The 22,806-nt window shown below is 44.4% G+C and overlaps 10 protein-coding genes across 10 annotated transcripts; 3 read left to right on the forward strand and 7 right to left on the reverse strand. All coding sequences in view use genetic code 12, as the record gives it.

The window, feature by feature from the left end:
* Positions 1-417: 417 nt before the first annotated feature.
* PGUG_01639 (uncharacterized protein) lies at positions 418-2,316 on the forward strand (the record flags this gene model as incomplete). Its single annotated transcript, XM_001485918.1, has 1 exon — positions 418-2,316. One exon carries the CDS (start codon positions 418-420, stop codon positions 2,314-2,316), a length of 1,899 nt encoding a protein of 632 aa, XP_001485968.2.
* A 1,127-nt stretch (positions 2,317-3,443) lies between these two features.
* Positions 3,444-5,183, reverse strand: PGUG_01640 (uncharacterized protein; the record flags this gene model as incomplete). The annotated part of the gene is made up of 1 exon (XM_001485919.1): positions 3,444-5,183. One exon carries the CDS (start codon positions 5,181-5,183, stop codon positions 3,444-3,446), a length of 1,740 nt encoding a protein of 579 aa, XP_001485969.2.
* Positions 5,184-6,483: 1,300 nt separating this feature from the next.
* Positions 6,484-8,241, reverse strand: PGUG_01641 (uncharacterized protein; the record flags this gene model as incomplete). Its single annotated transcript, XM_001485920.1, has 1 exon — positions 6,484-8,241. One exon carries the CDS (start codon positions 8,239-8,241, stop codon positions 6,484-6,486), a length of 1,758 nt encoding a protein of 585 aa, XP_001485970.2.
* A 1,319-nt stretch (positions 8,242-9,560) lies between these two features.
* On the reverse strand, positions 9,561-11,285 carry PGUG_01642 (uncharacterized protein; the record flags this gene model as incomplete). Its single annotated transcript, XM_001485921.1, has 1 exon — positions 9,561-11,285. The coding sequence occupies one exon, from the start codon at positions 11,283-11,285 to the stop codon at positions 9,561-9,563; it is 1,725 nt and encodes a 574-aa protein (XP_001485971.1).
* Positions 11,286-12,665: 1,380 nt separating this feature from the next.
* PGUG_01643 (glycoside hydrolase family 13 protein) lies at positions 12,666-14,369 on the forward strand (the record flags this gene model as incomplete). The annotated part of the gene is made up of 1 exon (XM_001485922.1): positions 12,666-14,369. One exon carries the CDS (start codon positions 12,666-12,668, stop codon positions 14,367-14,369), a length of 1,704 nt encoding a protein of 567 aa, XP_001485972.2.
* A 24-nt stretch (positions 14,370-14,393) lies between these two features.
* Positions 14,394-15,971, reverse strand: PGUG_01644 (ubiquitin-conjugating protein; the record flags this gene model as incomplete). Its single annotated transcript, XM_001485923.1, has 1 exon — positions 14,394-15,971. The coding sequence occupies one exon, from the start codon at positions 15,969-15,971 to the stop codon at positions 14,394-14,396; it is 1,578 nt and encodes a 525-aa protein (XP_001485973.2).
* A 428-nt stretch (positions 15,972-16,399) lies between these two features.
* Positions 16,400-18,103, reverse strand: PGUG_01645 (uncharacterized protein; the record flags this gene model as incomplete). The annotated part of the gene is made up of 1 exon (XM_001485924.1): positions 16,400-18,103. One exon carries the CDS (start codon positions 18,101-18,103, stop codon positions 16,400-16,402), a length of 1,704 nt encoding a protein of 567 aa, XP_001485974.2.
* Positions 18,104-18,822: 719 nt separating this feature from the next.
* On the forward strand, positions 18,823-19,794 carry PGUG_01646 (uncharacterized protein; the record flags this gene model as incomplete). The annotated part of the gene is made up of 1 exon (XM_001485925.1): positions 18,823-19,794. One exon carries the CDS (start codon positions 18,823-18,825, stop codon positions 19,792-19,794), a length of 972 nt encoding a protein of 323 aa, XP_001485975.2.
* Positions 19,789-20,835, reverse strand: PGUG_01647 (uncharacterized protein; the record flags this gene model as incomplete). Its single annotated transcript, XM_001485926.1, has 1 exon — positions 19,789-20,835. The coding sequence occupies one exon, from the start codon at positions 20,833-20,835 to the stop codon at positions 19,789-19,791; it is 1,047 nt and encodes a 348-aa protein (XP_001485976.2).
* Positions 20,836-21,439: 604 nt separating this feature from the next.
* Positions 21,440-22,726, reverse strand: PGUG_01648 (2-aminoadipate transaminase; the record flags this gene model as incomplete). The annotated part of the gene is made up of 1 exon (XM_001485927.1): positions 21,440-22,726. The coding sequence occupies one exon, from the start codon at positions 22,724-22,726 to the stop codon at positions 21,440-21,442; it is 1,287 nt and encodes a 428-aa protein (XP_001485977.1).
* Positions 22,727-22,806: the final 80 nt, after the last annotated feature.

The raw sequence follows: 22,806 nt of genomic DNA on the forward strand, positions 1-22,806 counted from the left end.
ATTTTTATTAAATCTTCAAAATTGAAATCCGACATCCTACCGGACTAAAGTTACGAAAGAATGATTACATTTCCACAAAATGGTTTGTTGAAAATATTTTTAGCTGCAAAGATCCAACATTGTTACTAGACCTGGGGTCGTTGTGTGCAGGATATCCATTTTCTCTTCGAGTAACACTAATTTCTGGAAGAAGAATCAACTTTAAAGACAAGTATTTCAGCTGCATGCTTCGGCAACGTTCTCCACGCCTGCTATTTATATATTGCAGCAGCACGTCTTAAATCGACCGATCTGCGCCGCACCTTACGCGCCGCTTCCGCCGCTCGCTGCGGCGCACTCTGCGGAGCACGCACCCATCATTTGGTCGTGCGCCCCGCTTCGGTCATATTTGACCTTGCAACATCTCGTATTAACGCCATGACCGGCAAAGAGAAGAAAAGAGCTAAATACACGCGGCCGTGTGACGCATGTGCTCTACGTAAGATCCGGTGTGACGGGAAACGACCATGCACCCGATGCACGAATCATAGTATTGCCTGCACCGATATCCGACTCCGCAGGAAAACCGGTCCTAAAAAGATTCAAAATAAGACACGACAGCATATTTCCAGCTCTGCCTACCGAGGGGTGACTGCAGCTGCGGGGCTAGATCCTGATTCTGTGCCCGAGGGCGCGTCGATTCCGATCGTTAACACCAATAGGACCGACACCACATATGGATCGCAAGAACCGGGGTCGACAAATCCTTCGAGCGAGTCGGTTCAACCCTCGAATCTCACATCTATAACCACCGGACATTCAATTTCCATCGATAAACTATTGCCGTATCTCCAAGTATATCAAACCTGGTTCTATGGTGTATGGCCGGTTCTCTCGGTCGCACATTTGGTATCACGAATAGTGTACGATCCGGGAAGGGGACTCGATTTTGAGAGTACATCTGCATACGGATTGGCATGCGCAGTGGCTGCGGCTATCGCACGTCAAGTAACGTTTCTTACGACAAACTCGCATATAAATCTTCCAAATGAGATCAGTTCGGAACAATTTGTCGCCGAGGCACTCCGAGCCCGAAAATCTTTTGATTATCGCTTACAAGTGACAAAAGATTCGCTTTTGACGGCTTTTTTCTTGTATGTGTATTATGTCAATGTTAAGGGTGGAGTTTCAGCATCGATTTTGTACCTCAGAGAAGCAATTTCTGTGGCTCAAATCCTCGGGTATCATGATACTCTCACATATGCAGATAAAACTCCGGCAGAAGTGCATCATTGCCGGAAAATTTATTACATGTTGGTGGTTACAGAAAGATTTATGTGCATAGAGGACAAATTACCGGTAATTTTAGATGCGGCAGTTCCTTATCCATCTCTTGGAGACGAAGAATATGCTGGATTGCTCAGTGGCTTCACCGAACTTGTCAAAATATTTGCAATTCCCGACCGACGATTCTTCGACAAGTTCATCGAGTTGTCATCAAGATCCGAAGCCACCGGTGGAGCCGGTCTGTTTGATACTCGGTCGCAATCGGTGCTTCGGCGATGGATAGAAAATGTCCAGACACAATTAGAGAAAATTGAAATTGCGTCGTCAATTCCAGACTCGTCCAAGTTGAATCTTCTGCTTTCTCAGCATTGGATGAGGTCTTTAGCGTGGCATATCTCTCGAAACAATGGACTTTTGCTCAAAATCGGCAATTCCAACGACTATTTGAGTCCTCTTTTTCCAGTGAAAATTGCCCATGATTTCTTGGCCCAGTCCGAAGATCTTCCTATCGTTGCCTATGAGTCCAACGGACCTGGAGTTTCCATTAAGTTGTTGGAAATTGGCACTGCTCTCGCCGATGCCATTGCAGAAGCTCTGGTGTACCGTTTCGACACTAACCAAGCTTATGGGGCACTTGACCGAATATTCAAATTTATTAGTTTTTTGAAAAACGACCTCACCATGCCCAAAGCCGAGTACGAGCGGTTGTACCAGCTTCTTTGTAACCGGTCCATGGTGGTGACCAGCGGAGCCTTCATCACCGAAGTCAGTGAAGACGACGACTCGTCTCGTGGCGACGCTGTAGAACGGCGTATTAGCGAGGTGCTCAACGGAAATGGAATCCAGCCTAATGGAATGGAATCCAATGAAATCCAAACTAATGGAGTCGAACCCGGGATCCAATCCAATGGCATGGAAGGGTTTGATTCCAATTGCCCTTCGCCTTTTACTCAAATGACGCTTGCGTTTTCAATTCCTGTCGAACCCATGCATACTTCTCATGAATCCAGTCCTTCGCTTCCCAACTTTGAAACTGATGTTTTTATGTGATGTTTGTAAATAGAGAATAATGAACAGTATCATGATCAGCCCAATCGATTCGAAACTCTTTAACTGTGTTTAGTAGTTTGAATGTTAAATGTGGTTTGCAATTTTCAAATATTTTCATAGTCGTGTCCGTATTAAAGTACTTTATTAGTTCTTAGGATATGCTTTAAGCATTTTACTCATTTCTTTATATATTTTCCCTCTTTTGAATAGAGGAACATTCTGTTGGTTCTCAATTTCTAATTTGATGTTTCGCAATCATTTTATCGCGAAAAATTGAGTGCGCACCCAATTATTTTGCAGCCAATGTCGCAATTTGCGATCTGGGGCAATGAATTGCGAAAATAATTGAGAGAATTGAACCGATGTGCCAAGATAGTTTTGGTTTTCCTATAAATTCTATGTGAGACCCACCCTCAGCTGAAGCCTTTTCATCGTTAGAATATTCTAGGAAAGTTTCAGCAAAATATTGAGATTATTCCGACAGAGATAAACAACAATGATACAAAGGTGGCCCTTCGATTTTCTTGGAATAGAGCAATCATTTTCACTTATAGTTGAAGGATACGGCAGTGACTATTGCTATGGATGGAAGCACATAAAATCAGTTTGGTTTGGATTTCGTTTCTTTTTGAAAGCTGTTAGTAACTGGCATCAAGCTTACAAATACGTATTTGCTCGGGACTTATATTCGGCAGTCTTTCGGTGGTTTATTGGGTTATTGCTGTGTTTGAGCTCTGACACAATCAGCTCCTTCGTTACCATTTCACTCTCAAGAATCTGAGTTACTTTTATTCTGTCGGTTTTGCAACCACTGTTTGGAAATACTAATTGTCCCTGAACTGTGAATTCAAGATTCCTTTAGTATAACCAGGGGACTCATCACAAGGTTAGTTCTTACTAGACTTTGACGAGGACTTCTCGCTGCGAGATTTCGATTACATTTCAAACCGTTTTTGACATTTCAAACCGTTTTTGACATTCCAAACCTTGTTCCAGAACGAGCTATGGAGCTTATCAGATTATCAGCTAAACAACCAGAGCTTCAAAGATTTTTAGTCTGGAATCAAAATTGTTTTCATGAACGGTTGCAATTACTGAACGCTTTCGCTTCTTTATTACATTACTATTCAAACCTTCTCGGTACGATCTGCCTGATTCTCATTATGTTGGACGGCAGCCTTGATACCTTCTTCTCCAAGAGCCTCCATCATTGTTCCAACATTAAAGGTTTCCACCTCGGTGGTCTTGAACTTCCGAGCCTTGGTCTTTTGGTCAAACAAGGCATCCAAATCAGCAAACGTTTTACCCTTGGTTTCAGGCAACTCAAAGTATACCCAGATGGCCGAAACCACCGCAAAACCAGCCCAGAAAAATCCAGTCTTGGCTTTCCAATTCCACGACTCAGGGTTCAACATATGTGGAGTAATAACGGCAATGACAATACCAGCGATGTTGTATGCGTTTCTAGCAATGACAACGGTCTTTGTTCTCAATCTTACCGAAGGAATTTCAGCTACAATACAGTAGCAAAGCGGACCAACAGTGAAATCGTAAACGAATGTGAACACCCAAAGTAATGCTCCGATTCCCCACGAAGCATTTTTGTCACTGGAACATCCAAGACCTCCCACAACTAACAATATCACAATCTGGATACACAAGCCAGAGAAATAGATGTTGAATCTTCCCGTCCACCTAGACAAGAACCACGAGCCAAATGTTCCAATAATTCCAAAAATGTACTGGATGATTGAGAACGTAAACGCCATACTTGTTGCAAGACCTGCTTGCTGGTAGAAATACGTCGAATAACCCATCAAGGCGGACCCAGTAATGTTTTGAACAACCCACACTCCGGCAGCAATTCTTGTTCTTCTCCAATCAGAGCCCTTGAAACAATCCCAGTATGAAGCGCTGGCACTGATGGCGTATTCTTTTTCGATTGTCAATTGCATTTTGTTCACCATGGCATTAGCCAAAACTTCGGTGTCGGGGAGATGTTCGTTAGCACTTATGAGTCTTTTGAGCGACCGTTTGGCCTGGTCAAGACGGCCCTTTTTAACACACCACCACGGAGATTCGGGAGCCAAGAAGATTCCAACCATAATTGGAAGCGGCCAGATCCATTGGATAGCAAACGGAATTCGGTACGAGTCGTGGGCCGTGGAATCGACAAAGGCTCTTAAAACTCCAGAAGAAATCAATTGACCGAAAACCCAACACACATTAACATAAGTGGTCAAATACACACGAAGCACTAAAGGACAAACTTCTGAAGCATATGTCACCGTTAGTGTTTGGAACGCTCCCCAAGGAAGACCCAACAACAATTCTCCAGCAACCAACATACCAATGTCCTTGGCAAAAAACACAATGAAGATAAACGCAGTGGTTAAAACCAACGACCCAATTAACGTCCATCTGTAACCAATTTTATCGGCAATAATACCGGCTGCAAATAACCCGATAATCTCACCAACATTCACACACATACTCAAAGTGGTCTGCCATTTGGCATCGATCAGATAAGCGTCTAATTTTTCAACGTACTCTCCGTATTTTTCATTGAAAGATGGGAACGCATAAAATGAGTTGATAAGATTGGTGTCGTAACCTTCCATAACCAACGCTGTTGACAACACAATCGACCAGGCGGCAGCTTTGGGAAATGTCTTGATTCCCTCCGACAACGGCATCGTTTTCTCCTTGGTTTCGTTTTCTTTGGCATCGTTGGACATATCCAAGAACTTGGCCAAGTAGTCGTTCATCTCCACCTGGAGAGAATCGTCGGTGTTCTTCCGAACGATATCCTCATCGATATTAACTTTTTTCTCTGGCTCATTAACATTCTCAACAAACAGAGTCATTGTGCCGTGGATTGTATTCCACGACTTTTTGGTGCCTTTTTATCTTTGCGCATACTCGGAAGCAATATTTTTGTGGGGTGCGTTTCCCCGACCTGCGAGGCAGCTTGGCAATTTGCGAGATTCCCTGAAACACGCGAACGGCGGAAAAATATTTCTGGGCGCACGGCGATCGTAAAACCTTCGGTGAAGTTGGGGTTTGTTGGCGTGGGGTAGTATAGTGGACTGTCTTGGCGAGATCGTCCAATACCGCTTTTTCAAATTTAAAATTCAATTTCGGTCTCGGCATCCGACTTCGGAAAAAAACATTCGGAAAAGTTCCAAAATGCGCAATCATGCCTTGCATGAGCGGAGAGCGTCCGCGCTTGGGTAATACGAGTGCAGCATGCGAGTCCATCAAAACCGAGTTTAGTTGCAAAACCAACATCATTTTGAGTATAAGGTTTACCTTTGAATGCCTGTATGCCAAGGATGACGTGAAATTGCCAGACCCCGTAATGGTGATCAGGTATGGAAAATTGGTCATTCCTGATTACAGAGGTGCGGCCCGTCGTGTATGCATGCCTTGCGCATGGCTGTCAGACGCTTTGGGCTTGGCAACGAAACGTCATTTTTGAGTTATCACCCCACTCCAGGCGTTATTTGCAGCCATGGTGGGTGACTGGGTGGCTTAAGTGGTAAAAACATTTAGCCGCAGATGTTTTCGTGGCGGAATTTTTCCGCCCCGATTTCTAGAATCAACTGCACAATGTGCTAAAAGAGCAATTTTGGGTCAGATATGCAAGCTGCTATTTGGGCTCGTAGCTGGGTTCTGGTACCTTTCTGATTTTACAGTGGGTTTCTGAGCTTAATCTGTAGATGACCTTCTCGTTATGAGCCCTCCCGCGGAACTGCAATTTACGACGCACCCCACATTTCGCAATTTATTGTTCCGCGATCTTATCGAGATGCAAATCTGGAAACAATCTCGACAAGCAGAGTACTCCGCACGAGCGGAAGTGGCTGATCGGGTAGATTGGCTTCACTACCAAAATATTTGCGACGGAAAAAGTTGAAGAGTCTTGGCATAATTACGAAGCTGGCTATTTCAGCCAAAAATTTCACTTTGGATACATCTTCTTGGCGGCTTCCAGGCACTTTCAAACATTTAGCTTTAAAACTGTTCGCGACTCAACTTCAAGTATTGAAGAGGTTTTTCCCTCAGCTACTATTTCATTTTATTGCGGCTGCAAATCATCGGTGCAATAGTTGCAAATCATTACATTCCTATCCTATTACTGCTAAGCATCAAGCTCAAACATAACTAAACCTTCTCATGGTGAGTGGTGGTGGCATTGCTGTCCACCAACACCTCGTGGTGTTGAACGGCTGCCTTAATACCTTCGTCTCCAAGTGCCTCCATCATAGTTCCAACATTGAAAGTTTCCATTTCGGTGGACTTGAACTTACGAGCACCAATCTTGTGCTCGAACAAAGCGTCCAAATCAGCAAAAGTCTTACCCTTAGTTTCAGGTAACTCGAACCAACACCATACAGCCGAACATAAAGCAAACCCAGCCCAGAAGAATCCAGTCTTGGCCTTCCAGTTCCACGACTCGGGGTTCAACATGTGAGGAGTGATCACAGCCACGATAATACCAGCAATGTTGTATGCGTTTCTAGCAATAATGACGGTTTTAGTTCTCAATCTCACCGATGGAATTTCCGCAACAATACAGTAACAAAGAGGACCCACACCCAAATCATAGACAAACGTGAGGACCCACAACATGACACCCACTCCCCAAGATGCTGATGATGAGCTGGAACATCCAAGACCACCCACAATAAGCAAAATCACACATTGGGTGCACAAACCGTAAAAGTAAATGGTAAATCTGCCAAAGGCACGAGCCAAGAACCACGAGCCAAAAGTTCCAATGACTCCAAAAACAGACTGGATGATGGTAAATGTGAACGCCATGTTGGTTGCAAGACCTGCTTGCGTGTAAAAGTACGTCGAGTAACCCATCAATGCTGAACCGGTGATATTTTGAATCACCCAAGTGAGAGCAGCAACTCTTGTTCTGCGGAAATCCCTTCCTCTGAAGCATTCAATATAGGAAGCACTGGCACTGATTGCAAATTCTTTCTCGACGGTCAATTGCATTTTGTTCACCATGGCCTCGGCCAAGATATCTGTGTCTGGAAGATGTTCGTTGGCACTGATAAGTCTGCGAAGAGAGTGCTTGGCCTGGTCAAGACGGCCCTTTTTGACAAGCCACCATGGAGATTCTGGAGCCAAAAAGATACCAATCATGATCGGAACGGGCCAAATCCACTGGATAGCAAATGGAATCCGGTAAGAATCGTTAGCAGTGGAATCGACATAAGACTTCAACACTCCAGCAGAAATCAATTGACCGAAAACCCAACACACATTGACATAAGTTGTCAAATACACACGAAGAACCAAGGGACAAACCTCACAAGCGTACGAAACCGTCAAGGTTTGAAATACACCCCACGGAAGACCCAATAATAACTCTCCAGCGACCAACATTCCGATACTCAGGGCAAAGAAAACAATGAAAATCAACCCAATAACCAACAACAAAGACCCAATTAATGTCCATCTGTAACCAATCCGGTCGGCAACTATACCGGCTGCAAATAATCCAATGATCTCTCCCACATTGGCACACATACTCAAGGTGGTTTGCCATTTGGTGTCAAGCTGGTAACTGTCGGAACCGGCATCGTAATGGCCATACTTTTTATTAAAGGAAGGAAATGCGTAGAAAGACGCAATAAGATTGAGATCGTAACCTTCCATAATCAAAGCCGACGATAAAACAATCGACCAAGCGGCAGCTTTGGGAAACGTTTTGAGCCCCTCGCCCAAAGGCATCGTCTTCTCTTTATTTTCATTTTCCTTGGCTTCATTGGACATGTCCAAGAATTTTGCCAAGTAATCGTTCATCTCCACCTGGAGCGAGTCCTCGGTGTCCTTGCGAGTCACCTCTTCCTCGATTCCGATAGCTTTGTCTTTCTTGTTAACATCTTCGACGTACCTAGACATGACTGAAGATACTACAACATGAAGAAAGTCTGGAGCTATTTATGTTTCCCATGAATCCTTGCCAGTCGTATACCGTTTACCATGCGTGAGGCTGTTTGTGGGGTACATATTAGGGCCCTGCGGAGGTGATGCGGGGAGTTGCGTCCTCTTGCATGACGACCCAAATTCACTAGCGACCAAAAACCTTCTGGAAGTCCAAGAAAAATGGTGCCACTTGGAAGTAGTGAGTTACAGCATGGTGGTAGATGCGTGGCGAATCAACCGTGCTATTTTGTCCAAAAAATATGCCACTCGAAAACATTCTACCGGATTAATGTTGCAGCCATTAACTGTCAAAGTTTGCGACAGGGTACCTTATTCTTATTTTTATGCGCGTTTCTGCCTTGCATTGCAGATTGTTCCCGTTGGGTCAAGTACGATGGAATTCCGGTTAGGTTCGCCTTCAACGGTAAATGTTACGAACTAAGGGTCCCCGCTGCAATTGAGTGGACAAATGGATAGGAAAGTGACCGGAACGAACGGCAGAAGTCAATTGGCACGAGTACGTAAACTATGGGAAGTGCGGATTAATTGACGCACTATTATGTTATCAAGCAACATTACTCGGTCCAGCGGTTCAATAGAAGCATCCAGCTTCTACTAGGCTCTATCCAATATAACCCATTGTGCACGAGCTCTCCGTACCGGACGAAAACCGATTTCGGCTTCGGCGTAACCTATGTCAGATCATCAGCACGCCAGCGACGCAAAGATTGGCGCAGGTGAAACTCGCTATCATCTCGCAGGAACTGTCGTGTAATGCAGATCTGCTGTCGAAGCTGCATTGGTCGCATAAGGTCATTTCCTCGGCGCGAGGCATAGAAGCAATTTGCCGAAGATTGGCCAGACATTACGAGGGCCCTTACTACGGCAATCACGGAAGAAGTGTATCTTGATTATCGCTGTAAATCTCGCCGAAAACAGGTCTTCCAGAAGCACCCTCCCCACATTATTTTTTACGTGCGGCGCTCCGTCCGCATCCACTACATATTGGCGAGCATTTTGGGGCAGATGCATGCGGAGGCAAAAACTTTAATTAGAATACGGTGCGGCTGGTTAACTTTCGAGGCGGACCATTTGTTGAATCCCGAGTTTTAGGCGAGTCCGTATCGAGTGACGATCTTGGTTTAGTTGCTGCCCCACACCTTTTTGGCTGCAAACCGCTGCGGTTTCATGTCCGTGACGGCTCGTTCCGAGGCTTGAGTGTCAAGCCAAACCGAACGCCCGCTTCGTGCTTTCCACTTTCCAGTGACGACTTTGGCTAAAATCCAATTTCAGGGTTACACCTTTTCAGTTTCCGGGTTTTCGTGGTGCTTCACCACCGCCTTGATACCTTCTTCTCCAAGATTTTCCATCATTCTTCCGACGTCAAAAGTTGCCAATTCGGTACTCTTGAACTTTCTGCTGGCAATTTTGTTCTCGAACAAGGCATCCAAGTCGGCAAAAGTCTTGTTTTTCGTTTCAGGCAAATCAAACCAGCACCAGATAAGTCCAGCCAATGCAAATCCGGCCCAGAAAAATCCAGTTTTAGCCTTCCAATTCCATGCTTCTGGATTAAGCATCTGTGGGGTTATCACCGCAATTACAATGCCGGCAACATTGTAGGCATTTCTTGCAATAATCAAAGTTTTTGTCCGCAATTTCACCGACGGCATTTCGGCAACGATACAGTAACATAAAGGGCCCACGCTGGAATTATAGACAAGTGTGAACACTAGAAGCATACTGCCAATTCCCCATGAAGCATTTTTGTCGGCAGAACATCCAAGAGCTCCAACTATGACCAAAATTACAAATTGGGTGCACAATCCAGAAAAATAAATGGTAAATCTTCCAGCATTTTTAGCCAAAAACCACGATTGAATGCACCCGACAATCCCAAGAACATACTGGATAATGGTGAAGGTGAAAGCCATACTTGGTGCAAGTCCTGCTTGCGTATAAAAGTATGCTGAGTAGCCCATCAATGCTGAGCCTGTAATGTTCTGAAACACCCAAACTCCAACCGCTATTCTTGTTCTTCGGAAATCAGGTCCTTTGAAGCAGTCCCAATAAGTGGCTTCGTTTTTGGAGGTTCTTTCACTTTCCACAGTCAATTGCATTTTGTTCACCATTGCAACTGTCATTACTGACTTATCGGGGAGATGACTATTCTCTGTGAGAAGCCTATTGACCGACTTTTTGGCGCTTTCAAGTCGACCTTTTTTCACCAACCACCATGGAGATTCGGGTGCCAAAAAAATTCCAATCATGATAGGAATTGGCCATGCCCATTGAAGAGCGAACGGAATTCGAAAAGACCACTCAGACTTTGAGTTCACAAGCGCCCGTAATATTCCAGCAGATATAAGTTGTCCGAATACCCAGCAAACATTGACATAAGTTGTCAAGTAGACTCGAAGAACCATTGGACAAACTTCGGAGGCATATGAAATCGACAATGTCTGAAATGCTCCCCAAGGAATCCCCAAAAGTAATTCGCCAGCAACCAACATTTGCACATTCTGAGCAAAGAACACAATAAAAATGAACCCAATTACCATTGCCAAGGCTCCAATTAATGTCTTCCGATACCCAATGCGATCTGCTATTATACCTGCGATGAACAAACCAATAAATTCTCCGACGTATACACTCAAACTCAAGGTGGTTTGCCTTTTCGCCTCGAGGCCCCAGCTGTCGCTTTCAGGGTAATAAGTACCAAATTTCTTCTGAAACGCTGGAAACGTGAAAAATGAGTTGATGAGATTGGTGTCGAATCCTTCCATTATCAACGCCGACGACAAAACTACCGACCAGAATGCTGCCTTGGGAAACGTCTTGATGCTTTCAGACAAAGGCATGCTTCTTTCTTTGGAATCGTTATCTTTGGCTTCATTAGACAAGTCCAAAAATTTGGCCAAAAAGTCATCAACTTCATCCCGGATGGAACTATCCATGGATTTTTTTTGGGTAGGTTTTACATTTTTATTGGACGCAGCGTCTTCTTCAAAGAAGCCACTCATCTCCAGCACAATCTGTGCCTGAGTTTGTCGGCGGAGTCTATCTTTTATGTTCGCAAAATGAAAATTTACGCGGGGCGTTTGTGGGGTACTTTTCCATTATGGATGCGAAATTATTGCGAGGCATCATGTGGCTCTCAAGGGCCCTTAAAATAAGCTACGGAGCTCAATCAAGTCGTGGTGTGATCTATATGAGCCACCGAGTTTGGCTATATGTTCATTGCATGATTTTGAACGGTTACTTCGGTTGAATGTCTGATCAAAAATCTCATCGGAAAAACTCACTTCAGAAAATCGGAACAACTTCGATCTCGGAATCAGTACTGTTTATGCATAATTGTGTCATTCTGATTCTGGCGTGATTGCTATGAGGTTTTGAAGGTTATTATGGAGATAGGTTCATTGTTTAACATGCTAAGAAAACAATATGAAGACTGCACTAATGCTTCCCCGCAAAAAATTGTTGAAATCGAGAATAAGAACGGAAAGCTTACCATTTCAGTTAAGCACTTTTAACAAAATTACGACTTTCAGTTTTAAGCTTGGTCGGAATTTGACTCTCAGTTTAAACTTGGTTGGAGTTTGACACTTAGTTCCCTGTGTTCGAATTTAGACGTCAATGCGACCAATTGCAACAACTTCCAATTGAATCGTTGGAACTCTTCTAACATATCTTGTCCCCTAGCGCTCTTTTAGTACCCTGATGTCTATTTCTAGGCTGTTGCTTTTTCTTTGCAAATTTGAGTTTTCGCCAATTTGCAGCCATTCTCTGAACAGTATCAAACTCGTAAATTTCTTCTTCGCGATTCAAACGATGGAGGAAACGATCACTCTTTATTCGTATTCATTTGTAGCTGTTCTGTAAAGTTTGAATTTCAGATAATCTTGAAGAACGACGCAGAATTGATGAGAAATTTCAAAATTGGAGAATGAAGTAAAATGACAAAATTACAAGAAATAATTTACTATGAAGTGTAGTTCTGAGGGTGGAATAGTAATAGTTAAGAGTGACAACAGAGAGTATTGCTGTAGTAGATTTTGAAGCGACAGACGCACTAAACTAATGTTTTTGCAAGTCTACATTTCTTTCATGTAAGCACAATTTGCAATTAGTATTAATACTCTACTTGGCAGGAACCCCACCCTCGCCCCACTATGATTGACAGGTCCCCCACCAGCCAACTTCCGATAATCTTAACGGTGATTTACGGCAATTTACTCGGATGGACTTTTCCTGGTTACATAGGTCTCTCGCGAGTGGATCCCCGCATTCGCCGCGGAAAAACGATGTGCGTAATGCACTCCACATTATGCAGCGGAATAAATATTCTTTGCGCGCGCAGGAATAAAAGCCACCCGAGTGAGGGACATTAATTTGCAATCATGACAATTAACGCTGAACCTTGGTGGAAAACTGCCACAGTATACCAGATCTGGCCCGCTTCGTACAAGGATTCCAATGGAGACGGTTTTGGAGATCTTCAAGGTATTATTTCAGAACTTGACTATGTTAAGTCTCTCGGAGTGGATGTGATTTGGCTTTCTCCAATGTACGATTCACCCCAAGATGATATGGGATACGATATTTCCAACTACAATGCCATTTACCCCAAGTATGGTACTATGAAGGACATGGATCAATTAATTGACCAGGTCCGTAGTCGGGGCATGAAGCTCGTTCTTGACCTTGTGGTGAACCATACCAGTAGTGAGCATGAATGGTTCAAAGAATCAAGATCTTCCAAGGACAATCCCAAGAGAAACTGGTACATCTGGAAGCCTCCCAAGTATGACGAGCAAGGAAATAGACAGCCTCCAAATAACTGGAAATCTTGTTTCTCCGGTTCCGCATGGGAATGGGATGAACATACCCAAGAATATTATCTTCGGTTATTTGCAGCCACTCAGCCAGACCTCAATTGGGAGTGTGAGGAGACCAGGGAGGCCATTTATGAGTATGCTATGAAGTTTTGGTACGAAAAAGGTGTGGATGGGTTCAGAATCGATGTCGCAGCTTTATACTCCAAAGTTCAAACTTTTGAAGATGCACCAATTGTGGACCACACGCAAAAGTGGCAGCCTTTCGGAAGCTTGTGTCTGAATGGTCCTCGTATCCACGAGTTCCACAAGGAAATGTATAAGAAAGTGACCAGCCATTACGACGTTATGACGGTTGGAGAGGTGGGCCATTGCAGCCGTGAAGAAGCACTCAAATATGTTTCCGCTTCAGCCAACGAAATGAACTCGATTTTTCTCTTTGATTTGGTCGAAGTGGGTGTCAAGGGACTTGGTAGGTACGATTTTGCTGGGTGGAATTTGGACGACATGAGAAAAGCCGTGAAGAATATGAGTGGTTTCGCAGAAGGAACCGATGCTTGGGCCACTGCTTTCTCTGAAAACCACGACCAACCTCGTTCAGTTTCTCGGTTTGGTACTGACAAGAACCCCAAGGGCCACAATAAGTCCGCTAAACTCTTGGCACAAATGTTAAGCTCGCTTTCTGGAACCTTGTACATCTACCAAGGTCAGGAAATTGGAATGACAAATCTTCCACGGTCATGGCCCATTTCTGAGTACAAGGATATCGAGACGTTGAACTACTACGAGGACTTTAAGCAGCGTATTGGCGACGATAAAGAAAAATTGGAAAAATTAATGGACGTTGTTCAAATCATGGCCAGAGACCATGCCAGGTCTCCAGTGCAATGGGACAATTCCAAACACGGAGGATTCACCACAGGCGAGCCATGGATGCGTGTCAACGATAACTATCCCGAAATCAACGTTGCTTCGCAAGTTAACGATCCTTCGTCGGTTTTCAGTTTCTGGCAAAAATGTTTGAAAGTGAGAAAATCGCACTCTGAAACTCTCATTTTTGGAGACTTGAAAATTGTTGATAACGGCCACGAAAAACTCTTTATTTTCACCAAGGAAAACGGCAACAAAAAGGCTCTTGTTGCGTTGAACTTCTCCGAAGAAACCGTTCCATACGTTGCGGAAGAAGGTTACAACTTGGTGCTCACCAACTTTGACGAAAACTCCGACTCTCATTTGGCGCCCTACGAAGCTAGAACGTACATCAAATAGATTAAAGAATATATGGCCTCGTCATTAATCGTCATCGTCCTCTATATCAGACTCCAAATCGCACATCGATCGACAATTGGGACAGTAAAATTGCGGATAGCTCTTGATGATGATGGGCCGAATACACTTGTAGTGCCATGCATGGGAGCACGGACTTATAAAGAGGGCCTGACACGGGTCGAGTGTCAATAAACATATAGCACACTCGGAGAAATTATTGGTGATTAGCGGCTCGGGTATCAGATTTCCATTGTCAAGTGCCAAGTTTTTGAGTTTCGAGTGAATCTCCAAGTTGAACGAATTGACCTTACGCTGCCAACTTTTGTTGAATTCACATCTCATTTTGACACAGCGATACACCTCTTCGGTGCCGCCTCGGTAGTCCATTCCAAGCTGAACTATATCTCCATCCACGAGAGGAGTCAATGCCAGTTCTTGCGATGCTGGAGATAACCGAATGTGGTTTAAAAAAGTTCCCGATGACGATTTGCAATCCTTGATAAACCACTGACCTTCTTCGTTGCACTGAAAGAGAGCGTGGGTTCTCGATACCACTTTGGACTTGAATACGATAGGAGAAGATGAGCCTTGTGGGGCGTGGGCTGCGGCCCTGTTCTTGTCTGTGTAGCGACCAATGGAAATCGACTTTTCTGGTTTAATTTTGCGAATCACTGGAGCAAAATAAAGACCAGAGGCTGACGAAGAATGGTCAATAAGAGGTGTCAACCGGATAGAGTAGCATCCGTCTTTATCCATGCCAGCAGGACCACCAGAAGAATGAGCGGCAGCAGAAGAAACATCACCACCACCGCCTGTAGCAGTAGCAGTAATAGCACCAGCAGTAGCACCATTCAATGCATTTTCCTCATTTTCCTCGTTCAATTGCTCAGGACCCCGAACGGCGTCCTCGAATTCCGATTGGCTGTCGCTATTAAGATGGTGATTGAGATTGGCAATAGTGGGGCTGTTGGACATGAATGCTTCGGTGGAGCCTCCGGTCGGAGCGGTGCCTTGCGACCGGATAGAGTTGGCAAACAGACTCAAGAATCCGAGACCAAAAGATGATCTACGTACGGGACCAGCCGGTGCGGATTCTGGCTGACCAAGGTTCTGTGCAGCTTTAACGTGAGACTGAGCCTGTGGTTGAGTCTGAGATTGAGACTGAGATTGAGATTGAGATTGAGACTGAGACTGAGACTGAGACTGAGACTGTAATTGAGCCTGTGATTGAGACTGTGTCTGTGATGAGTTTCCTTGTGAATCTGCTTGTGAGTTTGCTTGCAAGTTCGCCTGATTTGCTTGTGAATGATCTGGATGATGGGGTTCAAACGACCCCGGTGGCCCAGGGGCAATTTGAGGCAGAGGGCTCAACCGTCCGTTGCGATCAGCACCAGTTGACGATTGGGGCAGTACATTAGCCGGCCAATTTCCAGGTCCAGCGGTCACTCCAGTATTTGCCACTCCGCTGCTCGCTTGGCTGCCACTTCGGTTGAGATCTGGCGCTCCAGGCAGCGAAGGAAAACTTGATGGCGAGCTGATAGGAGAAGATCTCGTCAGTTTCGAGATGGTATTCATCGTTTCCGGAATTTCTGCGGTCTCCATCGATACGGAAGTATGTGATGAACTATAGGAGGCGCCGTATTGCCAAAAAAGTCGGGTTTTTTATGGAAAATAGTCGCCAGAAACAGCAAAGAAATCGAACACAAACACTCCTATTCGATTTTTATTAAGTAGAGAAACACTTTTAAGTGTACAAATAAGTTGATATGCTTCACAACACCCAGAAAAACTGCTTTCAACAACCGAAAAAGCTTAAAAACTCGTTTTTACACGACAGGTGCAATACCACTGGCCTATCTCGTCAGAAGCCAGCCTCACATTTCGCTACAAATCTGGAATGCGTCACGTGCGCGCCTCGGACTCCTCACCCCGGCCTGTGTGCAGTAATGCCCGCATCGGGAAACCTACGAGAGAGTGAACAGAACAACTAAAAAGTCCCAAAAATCACCAAAATCACCAAATCTTTTCATCTATATCTCGCTATCGCCTAGTAACCTCAAAAGCACCTTTTGTAGCTCTTCTCTGCCTCGTGGACTCTCCCAAATCTTGTGTCCGCTTTTCTCTGCCACCACCCATTCCATCGCCTTGCTGCTCAACTTGGTCAATTCCCGCTGCCATTTACCCCAGTTGAGCGACTTTTTGATCATGTAATCGGACGAAACCACGCTGAGCGGAACGCTGTGGATATCGCTGCCTGCCATTTCGTTGTGAGAGAGTATAGAGGCTGTGATTTGTTCCTGCAAACGAGCCCTCAAATACTTGGACAGGCGGACCATATCCGAGCCAAATATACGGCTGTTGGAAGAGTATCGCTTCGGATGGAAGAACCAATGGGTATTAGTGACCAATCCAAGAGGAGCTACCAACCCTTTGAGCCAAAGCTTGAACCCTGTGCGAGTATTCATGAATTCCAAAATGTTGCGGAACACCTTACTCTTTTCGTTTTTGCGTCCTGGTCCACTGAAAGGGTTCAACTTGAGAAGATCTTCGTGCCAGCTATCCACAAGCATCACGGAATGAATATTGTGGGAATTTCTCAGCGCAAATGCCCGAGCATACAAGCCACCAATATCGAACCCAACCACACTGAAAGGACCTTCAATCTTCTCTTTTTCTAACGCTTCAATGAGATACTCTGTGATGATGTTAATAGAAATCGGCAGGGGTGCGCTATCGGAAAACCCGTAGCCTGGTCTATCCCAAACGCAATACCGGTCCAATCTATTCAAATGGAAAAGCTCTTCTACCCATTCCTGAAATTCTTCAGCAGAAGTCAATTGGCCTCCTTCAACCATGACTATTGGTTGTGTACCGTTATAGCTGCTTCCAACGTCTCCAAAACATGCCAAGTGAACTTTAAATTGGTTATTGTCCACAGCCACCATTTTTCCCCATGGCTGTTCATGAGAATCAAACGCCTGAAGCCATATTCCCAAGCTCACGTTCCAGATAACCAAGAGGAGAAACAACTTGATGATTATCTTGATCAACATCACGAAAAGTTCGGAGATGGAATGTCTCGTTTCTATTCTTCCAGTAAGTTCAATTTCCTGGTTTTTTTTGCTCTTTTCCACCGAGTAGTCTGCCCAGCAATTCACAGCCACCGTCAACAAAGTCCATATCATGAGCAAGTTTCCCGTAAGCCCAAATTGGTCGCGAAGGTAAGGGACACTAATTACCACAATAAAGTCAACAAAAAGCAATGCGGCACTTACGTAGCCCAAAATCCGCTCGTAGTAAGCTGGCACAGTGAAGCTCCATAATGTGATCAAGTTGGTCAAAAAATTGAGTATCAACAAGTCGAGCTGCAAAAACGACTTTCCTCGATTGTTCAAGCCAGGAATGGCCACAAAGTCTGAAATCAAAAAAATGAAAAAGAGAACCACATTCACCCACAACATGCACGCAATTGTGAATCGTAAAGCTCTTATACGGTACAAATTCATCGGCGATACCCGAGGGTCATCCGGGTCCAAAAAGTTGCGTCTCACCAATGGTTCTCTTTCAAGGTCGGAATCGCGCCCATGGCGTTCTTCAGCAACATGGCTACGCTCAGGCACTGGCAGAGCCGTTTCTGGCCTCGTATGGACCTCGGAACCCGTTTCTGAAACCGGCTGAGAACCGGATTTCGGACCAGTATCGGTCCCATGGTTGTCTGTGGCACTGTAGCTCATTTCTGGGGGTGCTCACAGGTGTAGAATGTGAAAAAATTACCCAATTCCAAACTTGAAAGAATGCGTGGTGAAATAAATGGTTACGCCTGAAATAGTTAGCAACCTTCAAATTATGTCACGATGTTCTGCTGGTGTACGGGTGCGTTAACCGATAAGGTTTTGGATCGTAAATCCAGGTATAATGTACCAGCGAAATGGTGATGGAGGAGCTTTTTTGGTCATATTGGGCATTGTGGTGAGTCATTTGGATGAGTTGAAGGAAGAACAGTCTTTGAACGCTATTTTCGAAAATTATAAATTTTGATTTTTCAGAGTTTGTCAGGGTTCTGTTTCTTCCTCCAATCTTCATTTCTGTTTTCACTTTCAATAATTGTCTTTAATTTCAAGCCCTTTCGTAGTTTCTACAAGAATACTTTTGCTTCAATTGCATAAATAGCTCGAATTCCATTCTTGGCAATTGCTGCAAAACTAAATAAACCAAACAACCCAATTATCACAATCACTCTAAAAGAAATCAATATTTTCAGTGTTCAGTAAAAGCACTCCTTTTTCATAAAGCCATTTTAAACTTCTTTCGCCCAAAATGGTAATCATATCGATAGCAAGAATGCGACCTGAATCGCCAAATGCTTGTCGTCTCCACATTCGGGTAGCCGGTGTTTGGGCGCGCCATCCCAGCAGCAAGTGTCACCATATTTTGGCTACGTTACTACTTGTACATGTCGTTTGAAAAAACAGACTCGGAGCGTCCCGTCGTTTCCATCCCCTCGACCACGAGCGCCAACAATGCTGTCTACTATAATATTCTGCTCAAACTTCCTCTACGCTCGATGACGATTCCAAGAAGGTACTCCGAATTCTTCCGACTTGTTCAAGATTTATCCGATGACTTGGGTATAAATCCCAGCGATTTCCCGTACAAGATTCCTCCGAAGTCGTTCATGTTTTCGTCTTCAGCTAAAGTCGTGGCGGAAAGACGAGATCAACTCGCCACTTTTTTGAACCAGGCTGTCACTGATAAGGAGATTCAGAACAACCGAATATTCCTTGAATTTTTAAAACTTCCCGCCGATTTTGAGCTATCTTCCATCTTCAAAAGGGGCCTGAACGTAGTGTCGGACCTCAGTATTCCACCTAGTTTGGATGACCAGCAATGGCTGGAACTTTACCGTCGCTATAAGCAGCGAGCGCACGAGTTTGAAATAGCCTACAAAGAGAGCCAGACTTTGAAGGAAAAAATTGCCATTCAAAAGGAGTCAAAGGATTTACAGAGGCACCTAGATGAGCTCCGTGCCACCATCAGCAAGCTCAAAATTTCTGCCAAAGATAAACTGAAAAAAGAGGCAGCGGTGTGTAATCTTAAGCTGCTGATTCTGCTGATAGGGGCATGGTCAGCCGATAGAAGAGAGCAAAACGGCGGGCACGGCTCGCTAGGCAAGGCTTCTGAGACCAACGACACATTGCCGTTGAACAACCAGGAACTTTTGCAGCAACAAATTCAGATCCACAAGAACCAAGATCAAGAATTGTACGAGCTTCGGAAACTGATTCAAAGACAACGTGAGTTGGGAGAGTTGATCAATACCGAGGTTGAAGAGCACAATGAGTTACTTGATGGTTTCGAACATGAAGTTGAAAATGCTGCTGCAAAGGTCAAAAGTGCCCGTCTGCGGGCTCGCAAAATCTTATAGTGGAGTGTCCAAATTTACCGTGTGTCCTAGTTGCGCTTTTGCTTTGCTCGCAGCTTCAAGGCTAGATCCTACGCTCACAGCGTGAGTATCGTGATCAACGATACCAAGTTGAACCAACTTTTTGCACGTTGAAGGCCGATTTAGACACCGTTTGCAATACTGTCCGTTGTCACTTTCCTCGATAAACCAGAACCCACCCACGTTCCCAAAGAGATGTGATACCCCATTTCGTCGTGGTGGATAGGCTCGTCCTTTATTTGTCAATAAAAGCACGCTGGGAAAGTATTGACGATAAAACCAATACGCACAAAAAATTCCTATGGCTGCTCCTGCTAACGTGTCTGATAAAAAGTGTCGATTATCGGCAATCCGTGAACTTGCAATTGTACTCGCTAGAATCATCGGCGCTACAACCAACGCTATCTTGATTGAAACACCACGATTGTCAAAAACTTGTAATTTGCCAGCGGAAAATAGACTCACCATTGTCATGGCTGTAAATGCTGTCGAGCTGTGACCACTGGGAAACGTCCGAAACCCTTCTCTTAGAATCCCATCGTCTGTACTCGTGCAATCTGCGATTGTTCCCATACCAAATTCTATTGATGGCTGGCACCGGTCCAAGAAATCTGGCCGAGGAAGGCCCAAAGTGTTTTTCAACACGCACACTATGAGTATCTGGGTCGCCATGCTCCCACACAAGGCAGTCAGCCCGGCAAAAGTGTCCCATAAAATTCTGAATATCGTCACCCTGCGAAAATCCAAGCATGAAATTGCAAAAAATAAAATTGGTGGACAAACAATGGTTATGAATACCAATTGCCATATAGGGAATGTCTCGTTGGGTGTGTACGAGTATTGCAATCTCAAGTCCTGGACGGCATATTCGTGGGACGGCAGCGTTAGAACACCTAAAGTTATAGAAATGGTTGCAAAAAAAAGGTACAAGAACCAATCCAATCCACACGATGTTGCTGTGTACAACGAGATTGGTAGCTTTCCCAATGGCCGGTCGGCATATAGACCTTGCAAAGAAATCATTGGTCACAATAGTCCTGGTTGCAATTCGGTACAAACACAAATTACAAGTTAGGCAATTCTGCATAAGGTTTCGTCTCACTTTTCGTCATTCTGCACAAATAGGGAAACATGAAACTTTTGGCGAAAGCCCCCAGCAACCAAACCAACTGCTCTGGAGTATAAATTAGGACCTTAGCTAACCAGTAGACATGAATTTACGCAAGATAACCACAAGGTTTTTGGTGGAGAATGGTCTTCATTTACACCCAAACACCCGGTGATAAACTACTAACATGTATGTACAGCTATGATGATTCAAACTCGCCGCGTAGAGAAGTCATGATAATACAAATCCAACTGAGCCATTGACATACTAACGCAGAATTTTTTAATGGAGGTTCATATTAGTGTTGGTGTTTGTTGGTATGTGTTGGTGTTTGTTGGTATGTGTTGGTGTTTGGATGTTTTGGCATATAAAAGCTGAAAATTTTGTCCTTCTCATTACAACAAATGTATGTACTTTTTCAAGGATGAAAAATGTTCGCCTAAAATCGACAATCCATGAGATTACAAAAACAAACACCAAGATCTACTCTGAATGAAAAAGCAATACTAATACAGATGTTTATTGATATAAATGTGGATAAAGCGTCCTGAGTTCGTCTCCCCAGATCCGGATTCCTTCCTCTATTTTTTCTGGTGACAACGAACTAATGCTCAATCTCACGCTGTTTTTCCAGAATGGCGGCTCGGAGCTGCACACTTCAAAGTTGTGGCCGGCCGGGATTATAACTCCTCTTTCTTTCATCTTGTCAAGCACCTTCTCTAGATCGATTTCTCCGGGGATCGAAAGCCAGAAAAAGTAGCCTCCATCGCCTCCACTTACTATTGTGGTTGATGGTAAGTACTTGGGTATCACTTCTAGTAACCTCTTTGCGCGTTCTTTGTAGATCTCAATGAACTTCTTGATGATGGTATCAAGAGTGCCATTGTCGATGAGGCTTTTGACCACGAAAGAAGACAATTGACCCGGGGTTCCTCCTGATTTGTTTGCTCCGGTAATTGCAAGTTGCTCTGCAAGCTTGCTAGTAGCGGTTTCTTGCCAGCCAAACCGAATTCCTGGCGCCAAAATCTTGGAAAACGTAGCGTTGGATACGGTATTTCCAAACGTTTTGGCTTTGGGTCGAGTCTTTATGTCCAAGTATACCATCCGAGGAATTCTCTCGCTGGCTTCGGTGTAGTCAAGTAGCTCGTACACATCGTCGGTGATAATTAGCATGTCGTATTTTCGAGCCAACTCCAACACCGCCATACGAGTCTTGGTCGTATACGAGATTCCACCAGGATTTGAAAAAGTAGGCACCATATAGATTACATGGCGGTATAGCTTGCGGTCAGGGCGTCCCGCAGCGTCCTTAATGATGTTTATCTCTTCATTTTCAGGGACTGGATCAGCTTGCGCAAGATGGTTTTCCAACGTCTTGATATCGATGTCGAATTCTTCATTCTGGGTCTCTCGAATTGGCACAATTCTGCCTCCAAACCCAGCGTCCACAAACGAGCTGTTGATTAAAAAGTAAGTTGGAGTGACAATAAATGCAGATTGGGTAATCTCCACAGAAGTGGCAGAAGTAAGAATATTCGCAGCTCCATAAGAAGCACCGGACGTCAAGTTCATGTTCTGTGGACACGACAAATCAGTGTTGAATTCTCGATTATTCCAATCGCTGATGGTCTTGCGTACCTCGTAATTACCAGAATCAGTTCCATACTGCAAAGGTCCTCGATTTTTGGGATCATTTTCGTAGCCAAGAAAGTCGGTTTCAAGTAGAATTTTGCTATAGGCATCAGCAAGCTCCTTCCGGGGAAGTATGTCCGCACTGGGATGGCCCTTGAAAAAATTAATTGGCATTTATGAGTGAAAGCAGCGACCGGCGGTTAATAATGGGCCACAGTCCTGCAGCGCGAACATTCAAAACGGAAAGAGTTTGG

The sequence above is a fragment of the Meyerozyma guilliermondii genome, genomic scaffold, assembly GCF_000149425.1.
Source record: "Meyerozyma guilliermondii ATCC 6260 scaffold_2 genomic scaffold, whole genome shotgun sequence".
Lineage (NCBI taxonomy): Eukaryota > Fungi > Ascomycota > Pichiomycetes > Serinales > Debaryomycetaceae > Meyerozyma > Meyerozyma guilliermondii.